The sequence below is a fragment of the Pan paniscus genome, chromosome 2 (genome assembly GCF_029289425.2).
Source record: "Pan paniscus chromosome 2, NHGRI_mPanPan1-v2.0_pri, whole genome shotgun sequence".
Taxonomy (NCBI): domain Eukaryota; kingdom Metazoa; phylum Chordata; class Mammalia; order Primates; family Hominidae; genus Pan; species Pan paniscus.
The window spans coordinates 148,332,395-148,350,244 of record NC_085926.1 but is presented as its reverse complement, the minus strand read 5'-3'; the positions used below and the strand labels follow the sequence as shown (position 1 = coordinate 148,350,244).

At 34.8% G+C, this 17,850-nt stretch overlaps 1 protein-coding gene and 1 long non-coding RNA gene across 5 annotated transcripts in view; one reads left to right on the top strand and one right to left on the bottom strand.

The window, feature by feature from the left end:
* Positions 1-1,205: 1,205 nt before the first annotated feature.
* TSC22D2 (TSC22 domain family member 2) overlaps positions 1,206-17,850 on the bottom strand; it is a 56,872-nt gene continuing 40,227 nt past the window's right edge. For 2 of the 4 annotated variants that reach the window (XM_003826641.7, XM_034957594.4), the window contains 2 exons: positions 4,198-4,249; positions 1,206-2,945 (listed from right to left, as the gene is read on the bottom strand). In XM_003826641.7, the coding sequence (XP_003826689.3) occupies positions 2,685-2,945; positions 4,198-4,249 (313 nt within the window). In that variant the 3' untranslated portion in view covers positions 1,206-2,684. Of the gene's footprint in view, positions 2,946-4,196; positions 4,250-17,850 lie in introns of those variants that run through there. The other 2 variants (XR_010111467.1, XR_004670771.3) reach the window with 1 other exon arrangement.
* Positions 4,705-17,850, top strand: part of LOC129397460 (uncharacterized) — a 35,132-nt gene continuing 21,986 nt past the window's right edge. Inside the window, exon 1 of the long non-coding RNA XR_008624912.2 lies at positions 4,705-8,993. This is a non-coding gene — a long non-coding RNA (uncharacterized LOC129397460). The remainder of the gene's footprint in view (positions 8,994-17,850) is intronic.

The window sequence follows — 17,850 nt, the reverse complement described above, 5'->3', positions numbered from 1 at the left end:
ATTGGAAGTTACTTAAGATCCTAAACAATCAGCTGGGGGAAGGGTTGACAGTAGGGATAGTTTGGATTTTGAGGGAAGGAGGGGATGATGGGAAAGCAGAGGGCAGACACCACAATAATTCTGCATTTTTGAACAATGGACCATGAGTTGAGTATCTTCTCCTGTCGTTACACTGGAAAGCTTATTATTTAAGGCTCTTGATACATACTGCCAAATTACTTTCTAAAAGTACACAGGAAAGCCTGTCTTTCTATGTTAAGTCCTGCTACTTAGGACACTTATTACAATTCGCTAAAAACATTAATTTGCATTTCTTAGGTTACTAGAGGTTGAACCTTTAGAAACTGCCATTTATCTCTTCTGTGAACTACCCATGTTTTCTCTCCTTTTCTGTTTTTCTTAATATAAAAGTAGTAATAACTGCTGTTACCATTTTAAACCTTATTATTCATTTCCTTGGAGAGTATTACTTTGTTTATAAAGTGTTTTTCCAGCCCCAGAATCAAAATGGAATCTATTTTCACAAAAATCCCAACTCTTTCTAAGACTAGTTTTTCTCCACCTGTATTAAATATCACATGTCACAGTTAGCACTGGAGGGGCACAGCCAGCAAACCTTTTCGGTTAACAGTCCAACAGTGAAGTTTCACATTCCATTAAGTATCTCACCTGTAGCAGCTCTACTTGGAATCTTACTACACATCCTTAGGGTTGCTTACTCAAGCCTATGTACTTAGTTCCTTGATTTATAATGTTATTCATTAACATTTTGTTCAATGTTTTGCAGCACAACTAGAATAGAAAATATTTGGCAATCTCATGTACATCCCAATTTTATGCCTTGTTTGTGGCTAATCTGATTAAATTTTTACTTCAAATAAGTCTTTTAACACGGAGAACTAACTACTGGTTCTCATTAACTCTGATTAGCTAGCTGGCTACAGATGCAGTGCATGTTAATTTCTACAGGCACCTTTCTGAATTCAAGTAAAAGTTTTGGTAGACAAGGATTTCCTACTTAAGTATCACTAACATAATATGAATATTGAGTACAAATATTGCTCACTATTTTTGCATTCTTTAAATTGTTTTACTTTGAAAATTTAAGAACTATCAGTAAGTCATTATTAACAGGTCTTTAAGGAGTATTTTGAACTGTGAAAATACAAATCTAGTCAAATTTTGAACACATATAGAGCCAAATATTTCAACAAAACTGCAGTTTAATTTCAGAAAATGTGTTAAAATATATATTTATACATCAATTTCTGACATACACTTAATGTGTTAGTATACACAAAATGATGCTTTCTTTTGAAACTGTATTTATGAAATGTACATTTTAATTTAAATACTCAGTATACACTGCACTTAATCTGCATGTTGCATTTATTAAATACATTAAAATCTGCAATGTAACAAAACGTTTTCTGCATACGAAATTCAAAACACCATTTTAAATGAACAAAAGATGGCTCACTTTTTTTTTTTTTTTTACAACTAGTGTATTGTACACTAGCTCAGCTCCACCAAACTACCTGTTCGTTCTCTTTTATTTGACATTGTTCACAGACTAGTACATATTACAATAAGAGTGCTGGATAAAAACATGAGGTACGAAAGTGGTTCAAAGATTATAGGTCATGCAGATCATGCTAGACAGTAAAGAAAATTGTGACTGAGAAAACACTAAATAAAAATACATAAAGAATGTGCATTATTAAAAAAAAAAAGACAAAAAAAAAAAAAACAAAAAAAAAACCAAACTCCATTACACAGCTTTGCTTCTTTGGTTACAAAGTAGGTTGAACAATTTCACAGCTTTTTATTCCCACCCGAAAAAAAAGTCATACGAAATGTTGAAAAGCAGAGGAATCGTGGCAATTTCTCTTAGAAAGTAGAAACAAATGAACAAAGTTTTCTTCATCAAAATAGCCCAATTATTTATTATATCACAATAACTGGTGACTACCTGTACAGTTGCACTATGTTCTTCATACTTACACTATACAAAATTTACATTCAAGCTGGGTCTTTACTACTGAAAATAAATACCATAAGTAAATTGCCATTAGTGTTAGAAATATGCCAGGATTCTTTTGTTCAATTATTGCCTAAACGTTTTATCTATTAAATGCAATCCTGTCTTTCACTTCCTTTACTGATACTTATAATTATTCAAAAAAATTAAAAAAGTTCTGTGACATTGTTCATGTACATTATGAAAATAGCAGCCCTGTAATAAATAAAACACAAATAAATGAAAACTTATGTAGGCAAATGTTACTGAATCAGAAAGAAAAGTGGCTCTTTAGATGAACTGTTATTTATAATGTGATAGGAAGGCTCAGGGTAAATCCATGGGTAATAGGAAACATGGGAGAGCCACCAAAACTCTTAAAGACCCCACTCATGCGCACCAGGTAAAATGCAGACTTTGCTCGCTTTAATAAACCCCATCTATTATTCTCCTTGTGTACTGATGACATAGAACTGGACATCAACAGCGCTGCATGACATCTCAGAGAGAGGAAAAGCTTTTGTAGAGTGATTGTCTAATACTGAAAAGGCCAAACACACAACCAAAGCATGGCTACTTGCTTTCGTATAAAGTGGAAAGAACACCAGTGGCACACAAGGATAGATTGCTTTCAGTTTTTTTCTTAATGAGGCTTAAGAAAGCTTTATGCTGAGGAGACATTCGGCTGCTGTGGAGGTTGCGTTGGCTGCGGAGGCTGTGCTATCACTGCTTGCTGTTGAGAAGTGCTACCAGGATTGGCTTGTTGGGTTGGGAGTTGGGATAATTGATCATTGCTTGAAAGAGATTTTAACAGTGCATTTTCTCGTTCAAGTAAAGAGTTTCTTTCAACTAATTCTTTTATTTGTTCCTTTAAAACTTCCACTTCTTCTCTTACTGCATACATCAAATGGCTTTTCACCAGATCCTGTGAAAAACAAAATTAGGAATGTCAAAAGAGTGAAAAGATAAAGGTGGTGCTATCTGGTTCTGGCCTACTTGGTGCTAAGTTTTTATACTAGTTTTCCTGCTCTTGCTTTTAATGTTTCTGCTTTATCTTGACCGAGCCTATGGAAGATGGGTTGGAAAAAATCCAGTTCCCAACCAGAGCAGTAAGCCCAGAATTTTCTTTTGAAAGTTTGGGACGATTTCCAAAAAATACTAGCTTCTTAAATTGTCAACTAAGCTTAGAATTAAAAAAAAAAAAAAAAAGTTTAAAATCACATGCTTAAAATGGTAGATCAAGAGAACAAAGGAAAAATATTCCAACGGAAAGCTGTTTGATGTTAAACTAGTCATAGTACTGCTTTAAAGTGATCTGTAATTTTGGACTTTAAAATTTTAGTATTTTTAAAAAAATAGTTTGAGACTAACAGTCCTGTAAGGTCTCACACCTGTAATCCCAGCACTTTGGGAGGCTGAGGCGTGTAGATCACCTGAGGTCAGGAGTTTGAGACCACCTTGGCCAACATGGTGAAACCCCGTCTCTACTAAGAATACAAAAATTAGCCAGATGTGGTGGTGTGTGCCTGTGCTCCCAACTACTCAGGAGACTGAGGCAGGAGAATCACTTGAACCTGGGAGGTGGAGGTTGCAGTGACCCAAAATCATGCCACTGTACTTCAGCCTGGGTGACAGAGCGAGACTATCTCAAAACAAACAAAAATACCAACTTTTTTTGTAGAGACGGGGTCTTGCTATGTTGCCCAAGTTGGTCTCAAACTCCTGGCCTCAAGTGATCCTCCCACCTCAGCTCAGGTGCTGGGATTACAGACACAATCCACTGTGCCTGGCCTACTTATAGCTTACTTACAGTCTACTTCAATCAGACCTCCAGCTGTTTTTGCTTTAATACTCTTTTTCGCTCTAAAGTATTTTCAATGCTGAAATATCTGGGGAACATATTGTCTTTAAATATGTATGCCCCCTCACCAATGGCCCTTATCAATGATAATGCACGAAATGTGAGATATTCAAATGGAAGAAATATCTACTTAAATAGTATTTCTAGACTAAAAGTTCTCAATGTTCTAGCATCTTCAACTAAATCTCATTATCAAAAAACATGATTTGGTCACCTTTGGTTTAAATAACTTATTTGTTTTCTAAAACTGACAAAAGCTAAGTGTTCCATACAACCAACAATCTATGAAATGGGAGAACTGTAAACTTTTACTTACCATTGCTTGTTCTATTTTGTTGTCAATGGCTACAACACCTCCCCCAGATGCACTGGAAAAAATTAGAATATGTTATTATTCTAAAAAATTTAACCTCCCTTCCAACTCTTAAAAGAATGTAAAAGACATTTGTGTTTCACTTAAAACCAAATATACAGTAATTTAAAATAGCTTATTCTGTTCTGACAATTTCAGTACTCAAAGCTCTCATTTCTAAAATGAAAGTCTCAGTAAATAGATGATTTCTACAGGTCCTTTGTAGTGCCAACATTTCTAATTTGCCTGTGATATATGTATGCTACTTTAAAACTAACTCTCAATTGTATTAAGAATTTCTCTGTTCAGTGGTTTTAAAAGGATACATTTTAAATGGGCAGTGTCTTCTCCGTATCTCTTAAATTTCTTCATTAACCAACTATACATTCTAATTGCCTTTCATGTAGAAATTCCAATAATTACTTATTGTAGTAAAATTCAGATGATGGCTTGACTTTTTTTTTTCTAGTCCCTCCTCTTAGTAAGACTTTTCTGGTATAAGTTTTATACTTTAACATCTAGTTTTTTTTTAAAAAACTTAATGGCTTCTAAAAATGGTTCAGAAAGTCTTTGGGCAGGATTGGTTAACAAGAAACTCAACATTCAGCCAGGTGTGGTGGCTCACGCTTGTAATCCCAGCACTTTGGGAGGCCAAGGAAGGTGGATCACTTGAGGCCAGGAGTTCCAGATCAGCCTGGCCAACGTGGTGAAACCCCATCTCTACTAAAAATACAAAAAAAATTAGCCAGGCGTGGGGCGGGTGCCTGTAATCAGCTACTCAGGAGGCTGAGGCAAGAGAATCGCTTGAACCCAGGAGGCAGAGGCTGCAGTGAGCCGAGATCACGCCATTGCAATCCAGCCTGGGCAACAAGAGCAAAACTCCATCTCAAAAAAAAACAAAAAGAAACAACATTCTGGCAGACCTACATGTATTTGACTGTAGGTTACTTGCTGGCAAAAATCACCTATAAGGTATGTGTGGTTTAGATCAGTTCTTCTTGGGAATAACTGAAAAGTTATCCAGCCTGTAAGCACATTCCAAGTTCAAATATCACCTTAGCAATTGTATGATAATAACACAGAAGGCTAATTGTCCTCTTTGGTGGTTTATATTCTACCATGTATTAAGTAGTAAGAATAGCTGGAATTTATACCCTTTTATTGTTTTTTAATGAATTTTATTTCTAAAAACAGTTATTAGGTTTTTAAAAATTACTCTTGTAAAGAAAAATCTGATACTGTAGCTTATTGTATCAATACGAAAAGATAATTTTCATATGTTACTAAATATTCTTCATAAAGTATACTCCACCTAAGATTTTAGTGCTAAAATACCTGGAAACTACTTTACTTTAGATGGTGTGGACCCACAATGTTGTATCAGATTGAGGCTCAGAAATATCCTGTCCTATGATATCCTGCTATTCACTTCCTATGTGACATCAGCAAATCACCTATTTAACTTCCCTGGATCTGAGTTTCCCCATCTGTAAAACAAAGGGGTTGATGTCAATACCTCAATGGACTTTCCACTTCTAAATCCTTGAAATCTTGAATCATTACATGGGAAACTAAGTTTGTTTATTTGAGCATTAACCACATTAATTACAGCATACTGCTTTCACTTCTTGCTGCTACTATTTCTAAGATGAAAAGAGGTTTTGTATATCTAATATCTAGAAAGGATTTATGGATCATTAACAAATACTTTATATGTGCTGGGCTTTAAATGCTTTTAGTGAGCTGTGCAAAGTATGACTATATGTAACTATAAACTACAGAACCACTAAGTAAACCATAACGCTTTAGTATATACTTCAGTGCCAGATACCATGCAGACATATTCACCACAAATACCGAACACATTTTGGCAAAAAAGACGGTGACAGGCATTTAAATTAGTTTGCTTGGGAATCCCAGATTATACTTTCTATATTTTTATTGACATGACAAGGAAAGATTGAATTACTTTTAAGTCATGTCATGACTTAAATCATTTGATTCCTTCAACACATTTGGTTTAAATAGCACACCTTAAATACTAACTACAACATCAGTTTTATGTATTAACAAGCAGTAAAAAAAACAAAAATTACTGGGTTTTTTTTTGATAATTAAAATCAGTCGGCGAGTTTTAGAATGATTCCCGTAGCTAAGGAAGAATAGTTAGCATGCTATTCTTTGAATGCTGACCTAACAAACTCTTGTCCTAAGATCTCTTTTATGAGACAACAGAAGAAACAGGTTTGCAAGGTATAAATAGATCATGATGAAGATGTATCCCTTAAATGGTGTTAATATTTCAACTGTTAGGTGTTGTACTCTAATAGAATAAATCAGTGTCAAATATAATTACTACCACTATAGTGACCTTTAACTATCTTGAAGGCTATTATTCAAGAATTCTATAACCTACTGCAGGGGTCTCAAACTTTAGCATGCACCAGAATCATCTGGAGGTCTTGTTAAAACTCAGGTTGCTGGGCTCCCCCACTCAGAGTTTCTGATTCAGTAGGCATGGAACCAGGAATCTGCATTTCTAACAAGTTCCCAGATGATGTGGAATCTACTGTCTGACTATGCTTTGAGAACTGCTGGCTTACAAATGAAAGTTATAGGAGGAAAAATTAAGAAGCCTAATTCTATTTTTAAAACTTTTTAGCCTGGCATATAAAATTCTTTATGACTTTGACCTCTGCCTTATACAGTCTGTTTTCCTCTTATACTCCATCTGCCTATTGTGTTATGGTCTTATATAACTATTTGTAGTCTGTGGAACATATGTTCTCTCGGGTTTCCTTGGCTTTGCAGAAACTGCTCCCTCAGCTGGAAATGCTCACAGTTCCAATTCATCTGGCTATCTTAGACCTGTCCCTTAAGATGCTCCAGTGCCATCTCTTCTGTGATGCTGTTTGATTTTCTAAGGTAGAGCCAATGACTCCATCCTTTCTGGGGTCTACCAATCTTCGCAAACTTTTTATAGTGCAAAAAGGCAGAATAGTAAATTCTGGCTCCTCCATATACTCACTATATGAATTCTGGGAAATTATTTAACCTTTCTAGACCTCAGTTTTTTCATTTAAAATAAGGATTATATGCCAATTGTGAGGATTAAATGAGTTTACATAATGCATAGTACTTGGCACACTGAGCACTCAATACAGACAGTGATTACTTTGAGTATTGTAATACTACCACTGTTGATCCTATTAGATTGAGCTCTTTGAGAAAGGTTCCATAACTTCTTCATCTTTGTGAATAAGTGAATTCAGTGCTTAACACATAGTAACTCAATGCATACTGATAGTAATTAGATATGATAGATTTGAAACAATTAATGGTTCATATGAGGAAGGCATTAAAATTTTTTGAGTTCAGATAAATCAGTTCTCAAAGTGTAGTCCCTGAACCAGAATCATCAGCATCACCTGGAAACTTGCTAGAAATGTAAATATTTGGACCCACCAAGACCTTGTTAGAAATGTAAATATTTGGACCCACCCCAGATTTACTCTTGGGGCAGGGCCCCGTAATCTATTTTAACAAACTCTCTAGGCGATTCAGATAGAAACTAAAGTATGAGAACCACTGCTTTAGCCATATTTACGATGAAGATACCAATATGGTAGTCTTAAGCAAATAAGAGACTATTTTATTTCAAGATCCCAGAATATGGTTTAAAAATACTGTTTCAATGAGGGTATCAAGATGTTTTCTATTATGTTCAAAGTTATCATAGTGAGATTTGACTCTTTTAAAATGAGAAAGATCAACTGAAGCAGAATCAATAATTTCCTTCCTTCACCTAATGTTATAATACTATATACCTTGTTTTCTTTTTAATTATTATATTCAGCACATTATATTTTGATGGTTAACCAGTTTCCAAACTTAAGCTCCCTAAGAAAAGGCTTCCTGTCTTTACTTCCAGCACAAAGTATATATACCCGGTACCCTACAATGGTGGTAGTATAAATATTTCAGATTAGTGTGTATGTATAGATACATACTCAAACTGAAATAAGTCAATTTTAAATCAAGTGTTACAATTACTGCTACAGAAGCATGAGGGAAAAATGAGTTCAGAATTTTCTTTTTTAAACTATTATGGTAAACTGGAAATGCTAAATAAAGTCAAAAGATAATTTTTAAAAATAAACTTTCCATTTACTATGAATCATTCTTAGAATAAAAATCAAACATTTATTAGCATTTACAGATGCATTAAAAATTGTGGATATGGAGAGAATGAACAGAAATATAGAGCTGTGGAAAGTAAGAAAGACCTACAAGAAAATATTTATTTACTGGAATTGCTGCTCCAAAATAACTAAATGAGCTTGAATTCAGTGTTTAAAGCTAATTATACTTACACTCACAGAAAAAGTATAACTCAGAGTATCAATGCTACAGTAAGGCAGGTTGGCTTTCCATGCTGTTCATCTTTTAATTGATCCTAACTGGCTCTCCACCACAGCTTTTCCTCCTAGGTTTCCTTACTCTTACCATGAGATTACTTGCAACATTACTGAGAAAGCAAGAGGATGGATGAAGAATTTCCAACTTTGTCACAAGTTAAAATCACTAAAGAAAAAGGTAATCTAATTTAATCTCTCTCTCTTTTTTTTTTTTTTGAGACAGAGTTTCACTCTCGTTGCCCAGGCTGGGGTGAAATGGCGCGATCTCGGCTCACCGCAACCTCCTCCTCCCGGGTTCAAGCGAGTCTCCTGCCTCGGCCTCCCGAGTAGCTGGGATTACAGGTATGTGCCACCACGCCCAGCTAATTTTGTATTTTTAGTGGAGACGGGGTTTCTCTATGTTGGTCAGGCTGGTCTCGAACTCCCGACCTCAGATGATCTGCCTGCCTTCGCCTCCCAAAGTGCTGGGATTACAGGCGTGAGCCACCACGCCCAGCCTTGATCTCTATTTTTAAAAAACTATGAGAAACCAACTTTTTTCTTTATCTGTAGTAATGTGGACAGAGACATGGTGACTACTTATTTAAAATAAAAAAATTCAGCCTGGGCAACATAGTGAGAACCCATGAAAGAAAAGAAAGAAAAGAGAAAAGAAAGCAAGCCCATGGTCCTAGTTACTCAGGAGGCTGTGTGGGAAGACTGCTTGAGCCCAGGAGCTCAGGGTTCATTACTGCACTCCAGCCTGGGTGACAGAGCCAGATCTGTCTCTAAAAAAAATAAGAGAACTACTTCTCTTTTTCAAAATGGACATATTTTGACTACTTTGTCTTTCCCTAGATATAAATGCTAATTAACAAATCAACAAGATAGAGGAAAAGAACACTTAATGATTGTCTATTTTAGGGCAGGCACACCTTTATCTTAATGAGTCCTTACAATAAGCCTGAGCAACATTCTCATTTTACAGTTGAGGAAAGTGAGGTCAAGTAACTTGCTCAAAGACACAATACTAGGAACAGGATTCAAACCTGGACCTAATGTCAAAACACACATATTTTCTTCCATAATAGTAAGACTGTGAAAAAATAATCTCTAATGACCTGAAATAAATCCAGAATTATGTATATTATTAAGAGTGCTTTAACTAAGTACCAAATGTTAAGTTGTGAAACCATAAGCATGGATCCAAAGATTAAACCATGCTCAGAATATGCCATTTATCTTATCTGGCAAATTCCTAGAAGAGGTTCAGCTCTGAGAATAAGGGAGGGAACCTCTTAGAAAAGGCACTTGCTTAGTGATCTTTTTATAGCTGATACAGTTTACCTAATTGCTAAGAACGAAAATGTTCTTCTGGTTTGTTAGAAAGCTGAAGATGCCTTAAAAATTTTATGTATCTTTAATTAAAATACTGCAAAAAATAAATAAATAAAATAAATGCCTTGCTTTACTCAAAGACTCCTCTAACTTTGCATTGAGTTACAATCACAACTATAAATGCACTACAGGAACTCTCCAAATTACACAATCAAATCTTTTGTAATACAAACTCCTTTAAGTTGGTAAATCTGGCATACTTCATGCTCACACCCCCTTGCCCAAACCAACTAAAACTGATTCTTCAGAAACTCACAAGTAGAAGGAAGCTATACCTTTCTTTGGGGGCAGTCCTAAGGAATCATACACTGTTTCCAGTAAATCATCTATAACTTTTATTCCACCCACTCCCATCTCCCAAAATAAGCACTGTAATAACATCATTACTACTAAAATGCATTAATTCTAACCTGGGTAACATTTTGCCTATTCTCTAACAAATGCATGTTTTATTTTTTTAGAAAGAAAATTAAGAAAATGCGAGTCACTGATTACAAAGGAATAAATCTAATGAATCTACAGTTCAGTAAACTTGTGAGGTTAAATATAATTTTAAAAATCCACCACTCTTCTGTAAGAGGAGACTAAAAAACATTTACAGCTTAATTTAAGAACAAATAACAATTTTCCTTTCAAAAGTGCCTAAATAAATAAAATTCATATAGACAACCTCTGGCTGAATGCAAACCTCTATGGTTAAGAATAAAACTTGGGTGAAGTTAATAATAAATTAAACTAAGAACTCAAAATGTTATGTTATTCTAATTATTGACCATCAGTTCTACCAATGTAAAACAAATAATGTTTAATTTCATGATAAAAAAAAACCCAAAATGCCCCATAGAGATTATTATTAGCAGTAACACAAAATAAGTTATTTTAAAGCTATTATTCATCCTGAGCAAGCAGGTAAAATTTCTACTTACAAAACTTAAGTGTTACTTTTTCTCAAGTAGCCAGTCCTGCAATGGTGTGATGAATGCCTTTACCAAGGAACTATTAAAAACTCAGTTAAATATTTATATAATGATTGATATTTATTGTCAGCATCTTCTACAAAAACCTTGTTCACCAATGCCCTCAGCATATTTTATATTTATCTTGTTAATTTTAGTCAAATGACTAGCCAGTAAAGCGTAGATTAAAGAGCATGCAATCTATACGAAGTCCATCTCCTACCTTAGACCCCCTTTGTCTAGAGTCAGTCTTATCATCTGTACTAAGAACTTTAAATAAACACATTTAATTAGAATTTCTTTAATACTTTGGTGGGAAAGGACTATGTAACTGCATGTCTAATTTTTTTTTAAAGTTAAAAAGTCTCTAATAAATTTTCCTAAAATCTGTTAAGACCAGATGCCCAATAGAAAAATGGGGAGAATTCACACTGAACATTAACAAGAAAGACATGAAAAAATACTCAACATCTGAATCATAAAATAAAAATACAAATTAAAACTATAATGTAATACTATTTTCCAAAACAGATTTCTCTCCTTTTCTCTCTTCTCTCCCAACCTCCCCTTAATTATTCACTCTCTGAGCCAGCAATCATTCATCTTGGAATTTATCCTCTAGATATTTTATATACATAGCAAATAATGTTAACAAGGCTACTCATTACAACACTGTTTATAACAGCAACGCTTCTGGTTAAATGAATCATGGTGTAGCCATCCATTCAATTAAATAGTATGCATCTATTAAAAAACCACAAAGATACTTTTCTAGTACTGAGATGGGAACAATGTATTCTGGAGATCTTTAAAAGTAAAGGTACAGATGTGTGCACAATACATTATAATTTACATTAAAGAAGATAATATACATTGATTTGCTTATATACACATAAAGAAGGATATACACACATTAAGAAAGTGGCTGTTTGGGAAGGCAGGCGGATGCAGGACAGAGATAGAAGCAAGAGTACTTTTACTACATTTTGAAGAACAATGAAAAACATGTTCCAAAATGAAAATGACTCATGAAGGAGTTATCTTTTACAGTGTAAACTCCAGACATGAACAAATGGCAGACAGGAAAAGCAATGACAGAAAATAGGAAAGGGAGAAAGGAGGGAAGAGGTGCCAACTCTATTTTCTCTAGCAACTATTTCATTCTGCAAGATAAGGTACTATATTCAACAAACAAAATAATGATCAACATAAGTGATATTTGTGATTTGTAAAAATCCTGTTTCTTGGTTTAGAGTGAATTATAACCATCTGAGAATGTGATGTAAATTATGTTTATAGCTCCCAGTACAGCGATTTCTGTTTATTCAAAGTAAATCTGGTAAGCAAATGGTAAACATTTGTGGTAAAGATCTATAATACAAAAAGTCATGTAAACTTACACAATAAAAATGTTACATTAAAAACGTATCCCCTAATTATATATATATATATATATACAAGATTAAAATTAACATTATCTTCTTTTTCCAGATCTCTTTCACATTTCCAAGTTATGATATTTTGGGGGGATCATTTTAATATTTGGTAGTAAAATTCTGATAAAATTACTTTTTTCTTGTAGAGCCATTTTAAAGAAACTTCGTTTTAAAACTAGCTGAACTAAAAATCTATTAAAACATTCAAAATGGAAGAGATAAGAATTTAGTCTGGAGAAATTGAAGACTGATACAAAAGTAAAATTTGCACAGCAATTTCACTATTACAGTCCAAATATTCCAAACAAACTAAGTTTAATTAATATCCTATTTCAAGTTAATAATTAAATGTTATATTGGAATTACATTTATTTAAGATACTTGACTTTGTGTGCTAGCTAGTTGTTGTTTTTATAGAGATGGGGTCTTGTGATGCCCAGGCTGGAGTGCAGTGGCATGATCATGGTTCACTGCAGCCTCAAACTCCTGGGCTCAAGCAATCCTCCTGCTTCAGTCGCAGTCACCCAAGCAGCTGGAACTACAGGTGTGCACCACCATTCTCAGCTGATTTTTAAAATTTGTTGTTTAGAAACAGGGCCTCACCCTGTTGCCCAGGTTGGTCTCTAACTCCTAGGCTAAAGCAATCCTCCCACCTCGGCCTCCTGAGTAGCTAGGATTACAGGAACCAGTCATCCTACGTAGCATTATTTCTTATTAGATGAAATCATTATTTCTTAATAGACTAACAATAGGCAAAGTTTAACAGGTTGAAAAGATTATTTCCTTCCTCTGAGTAAGACCTAAGAAAGGACAGGAGAAAGGGGTATGAGGAGGGTGGCATTTTCCTTGATATTGAAGTACTTAACATTTAGAGCAGGCTCTCTTGAAAGAGATTTCATTTTACTGTTTACATAGCAGCAACTACCTAATCTGATGACAGCACATTATTGAGGAGTGAATAATACATACCAAGGGATGTAAGCCCAAATTAAAAACTCGACACTATAATACCTGCTACTTTAAATTATTTCTTGGTGACTGGAAAAATAATGTAAGACTGACAGTTACCTAGACTTAGATGTACACTGGTACCTCAGAGGAAAAACAGGGTGAGAGGGATTAGAACATATTTCAAGTGTCAATTGAAGCACACAGAATCTTGAGAGATCAGTGAGATGATAAGGGAAAGAGACTATCTGTGACAAAGAAAATGCTAAGGATGCCTGGGGCTTTATTCTTGGAGCAACTAGGAGTTGGCTGGTGTATCACAGAAAGGTGGCTAGATTTGGCGGGGGGATGAAGTGGGGTGGGGAGTAGGTGGCGCAAATAAAGCACTGCAAATAAAGACGAGAAAAGAAATTTAAGTTTCACTTGGGACTACTGAATTTGGAGACATGGAAATGTAGAATCCTATTGGAGAAATATAGAGAGAAGGCTGCTGGAAATAGGTATTGAGAACTCCAGAGTAATCTCTGGCCTAGAAGTCTAGATTTGAAAGTTGTAAGAATGCAGTAGGCGACTCAAACCATAGGAGAAAACAAACTTGCATAAACAATGAAAAGACAAGTGGGGCCAAAACACTGGAGAACACTAACATGTAAAGAGTCATGGAAAAAGATGGGCTTGGGAAGAAACTATTCTTAGGAATGCTACTTATTCTTTTCATCTAATGGCCTCACATTTGCCTCCTCTTTCTCAAGCATTCAACATATTATTTCTTTTTATTAAAGTCATTCTTGTTTAGACGCCTTGTTTAAATATCTTCTCAATCCCATTTCTACAGTGAGGCCTGACTAAAGTAAAAATGAGACTATCCCCTTTGGTATATGTATATACCAAAAGCCAAATACCAGTGAAAAGCACATAATTTTTGCTCATCTTTTCATTTTGCCTATTTCTTTTCTTTATGCCTATTTCTTGAAAGTGCAGAAATGTTAGTTAAAATAGCTTTCTAGAAAAAGCATAATTCTATGAACAATATATTTGACAAAGTAAAATTATATTAGGCTAGTCACTAGGATTTCGTGACTAGAATTTGCTCCAAAGTTATTAACTAATTTTTCTTTGCTACCAAGTCTCCTTCCTAATCTGCCCCCCAAAGTCCAAGTACAGTAATAAATAAAGGTTGTCAAGGGACCGTTTCAAAATAGGGCTAAACTCAGAAGAATATCATGGGGTTTTTAAAGAGACAGTTGCTTGATTCTGATTTAGACTAAAGGGAGAGTACAAGCATGGCCATCATTCCTTAATGAAATGAACAGAATATATCATATTGGGGGTGGGGGGAAAGCCTAGTCTTTATTTTTAATAAATCAATGAATGTTTTCCTTTTGGAATGTTTTTTAAAATTATAGTGGCTTGGGTTTGAGCAAAGAATTACATCTTTCTTTTTAAAAATGTTTTGACTTGTTTGTAAAGACAGATCTCACTCTGTTGCCCATGCTGGTTTCAAACTCCTGGGCTCAAGTGATCCTCCTGCCTTGGCTTCCCAAAATGTTGGGATTATAGGCGCGTGCCACCGTACCCAGCCAAGGATTACATTTTTCACTTTCAACAAATATAAAGGCAACACTCTAAATACAGGCCCTGAAGAATTAAAGTTGTCTACGTTTCAGTTTATTATCTCTTGTCTAAAGTATTTTTTCTTCTCTACTTCATTCTGGGGTCAGACATTCTGAGGGGTAAGACAGTTTCTCACTCAGCAGTTGTCTAAGCAAAAAGTTGAATTCACACAGAATAATAAAATGGCTTAAAAGCATAGACTTTAGAATTAGACTAGCTGATTTTTTTTTTTTTTTTTTTTTGAGATGGAGTCTCGATCTGTTGCCCAGGCTGGAGTGCAGTGGCACGATCTCAGCTCACCACAACCTCCACCTCCCAGGTTCAAGCGATTCTCCTGCCTCAGCCTCCCGAGTAGCTGGGACTACAGGTGTGCACCACCATGCCCAGCTAATTTTTGTATTTTTAGTAGAAATGGGGTTTCACTGTGTTGGCCAGGCTGGTCTCGAACTCCTGACCTCGTCATCCGCCTGTCTCAGCCTCCCAAAGTGCTGGAATTACAGGCGTGAGGCTAGCTGACTTTTAATCCAAACTCCAACCACTTACTAGTGGGGTGATCCTAGCAAGTTAACATACTGAAACTAGTTTCCTCAACTATAAAATGGGATACAGTTGTACATATCTTAAAGGACGGCTATAAGGATTATGTGAGACTGTTTACAACAGTATGCACCAACAACCCAATTAGTTCCTTTTATCATTTGGATCAATTTGGACTTTGACACTTTATAAGGTCTACTTTCCCAGTGTATCTTGGGAAAATTAAATAAGAGTTAATCTCCCAAGGCAGTGAAACATGAATAAAAATCAATTATGATTAGTATTAAGAAACAGGTTTTATATTTGTTTCACCCAAAATAAAATCCTAGTTATTCCTTAATTGATTTTTTGTATTCAATTAAATGTTAAAGATTTAATGCAGCCACAAAATATATGTTAATAAAAATTGTTTGACTTGATTTACATTTACAAGGCTTATTATTATTATTATTATTTTTGAGACAGAGTCTTGCTCTTGTCACCCAGGCTGGAGTGCAATGGCGCGATCTCTGCTCAGTGCAACCTCCGCCTCCTGGGTTCAAGCGATTCTCCTGTACAAGGCATATTAAACACAGGATTCCCGTGGATTGGACATTAATAACATTCTTACGGATCTTCTTTGGGATCTCGATGTTTCATTATTTAGAGTAAAATAATCTTAACTTACTGTGGGAAATTTTTCCAAAGCCCACTGAAATATAACTAATTTAATTCAAATAAAAATTTCCAAAAAGAGTATTTAAAAATATCCCAGGTCTTCCTTTAGTAGTGTTATATGAAAATTCAACAATAAATATTACTAAAAGCAAATAAGAAAAGTGGTATAACGTGTTGTTTGCTTTTAAAAAAATTATTACCCTAGCTGAGAATCACTGCTTTAGAATTACTTTATTCAAAGGGATTCTGACATAAAGTAAAAAAATAGCACTACTATAAAATCTAAAGGGTCGTTAGGTTTTTTTCACTCAAGCAAAACTGCACTCAAGTAGGCACATTTTCAGAGACAAAAAGTTTAACATCTAAGTTTTTATCATTTCAGTCTAGATTCATGTCCTTGAATTCTTTTAGGTAATAATTCTAATAATTTAGACATGGTGAATGACAGAATTTTACAATAGTTTGTGTGAAATCTTTTATGATGAATTCTACACTTACATCATGACCTGAAATTTGTTAAATCGATTTAGATTCCAGAGATAAGACTGTCACTTGAGATGGAATGCTCCACCTACATTTTCCTTAGCCTTCTTCCTTTCTTGCCAACAGGCTCCACTTCTCTGATTCGTCCATAATTTTTTTGTCTTTATCAAATGTTCCTTTCTCTTGAATTAAACCTTAAAAGCAGAAACTGTCCATCTCCAGGGTCTACTTATTACAACACTACTCTGCATATAATTGATAGTAAACATATTACTTGAAGAAAAAGAATACAACTTACAATATATTATCTAATTATATTTTATAAGTTTGGTATAAACAGATGTTATATTGAGCTCATCATGCCAGGACAAAGATCTAAGAAATTAACCAACTATTTAAACTATTAGAAACTAATTAAGGGTATCGCTGGAACACAGTAAAATATGGGCAGACCTCGAGAATTTTTTTCTCCCCAATAAAGGTAGGTTTTTGATGTTCCTTGCATCTGGTTGTTACCTACTGAGAAAGAAGGAAAGTGCGCCAGTTTCTATGTAATATAGGCAACTGATGTAAATAGAAAAACGGGTTCAAGTTTGAGTAACAGAAAAGGGCTAGGCTCTATGAATTTCCAGGTTACTGCTGCCATGGCCAGTGAAACTTGGTAACTCCATATACTGATCATGGTGATGACTAAATCATAGAAGACTTCATGGATAATAAAGTGGATGTTAAAAACTTAATGATCTGAAGATAAAAACCTTGACAGACTTTTTTACATTAGAATCATGGATTTAAGGAGAAACCATTTGTAAATCTGGTGAAAAGCTTTATTGTATAATCATGCCTCATAAGTATCTATGTGTTCTCTCAGCTGACTAATCTCACTCTCTATTGAATCAAAATTAAGTCTAAAGGGTGAATTAAAAATCCTAAATGCTTTTGGTCAGATAAAAAAGACAATTCAAACTACCATGCCTTTAAGCATGACTCATGAATAAGTGCAAGTTATATGTAAACTAGATCCAGGAGTCTGAAGTCATTCACATTTATTTCACTCTTTTTACATTGAGGATCAGGTCACATATAAAGGTTTCCCATGAAGTCCTTGTATCATCACTAGAATCAATAAGTAGAGAAACGTCCTTGTGATCTCTAAGTTATTAAGCAATGTCTCCTTATCCATTTTTGAAA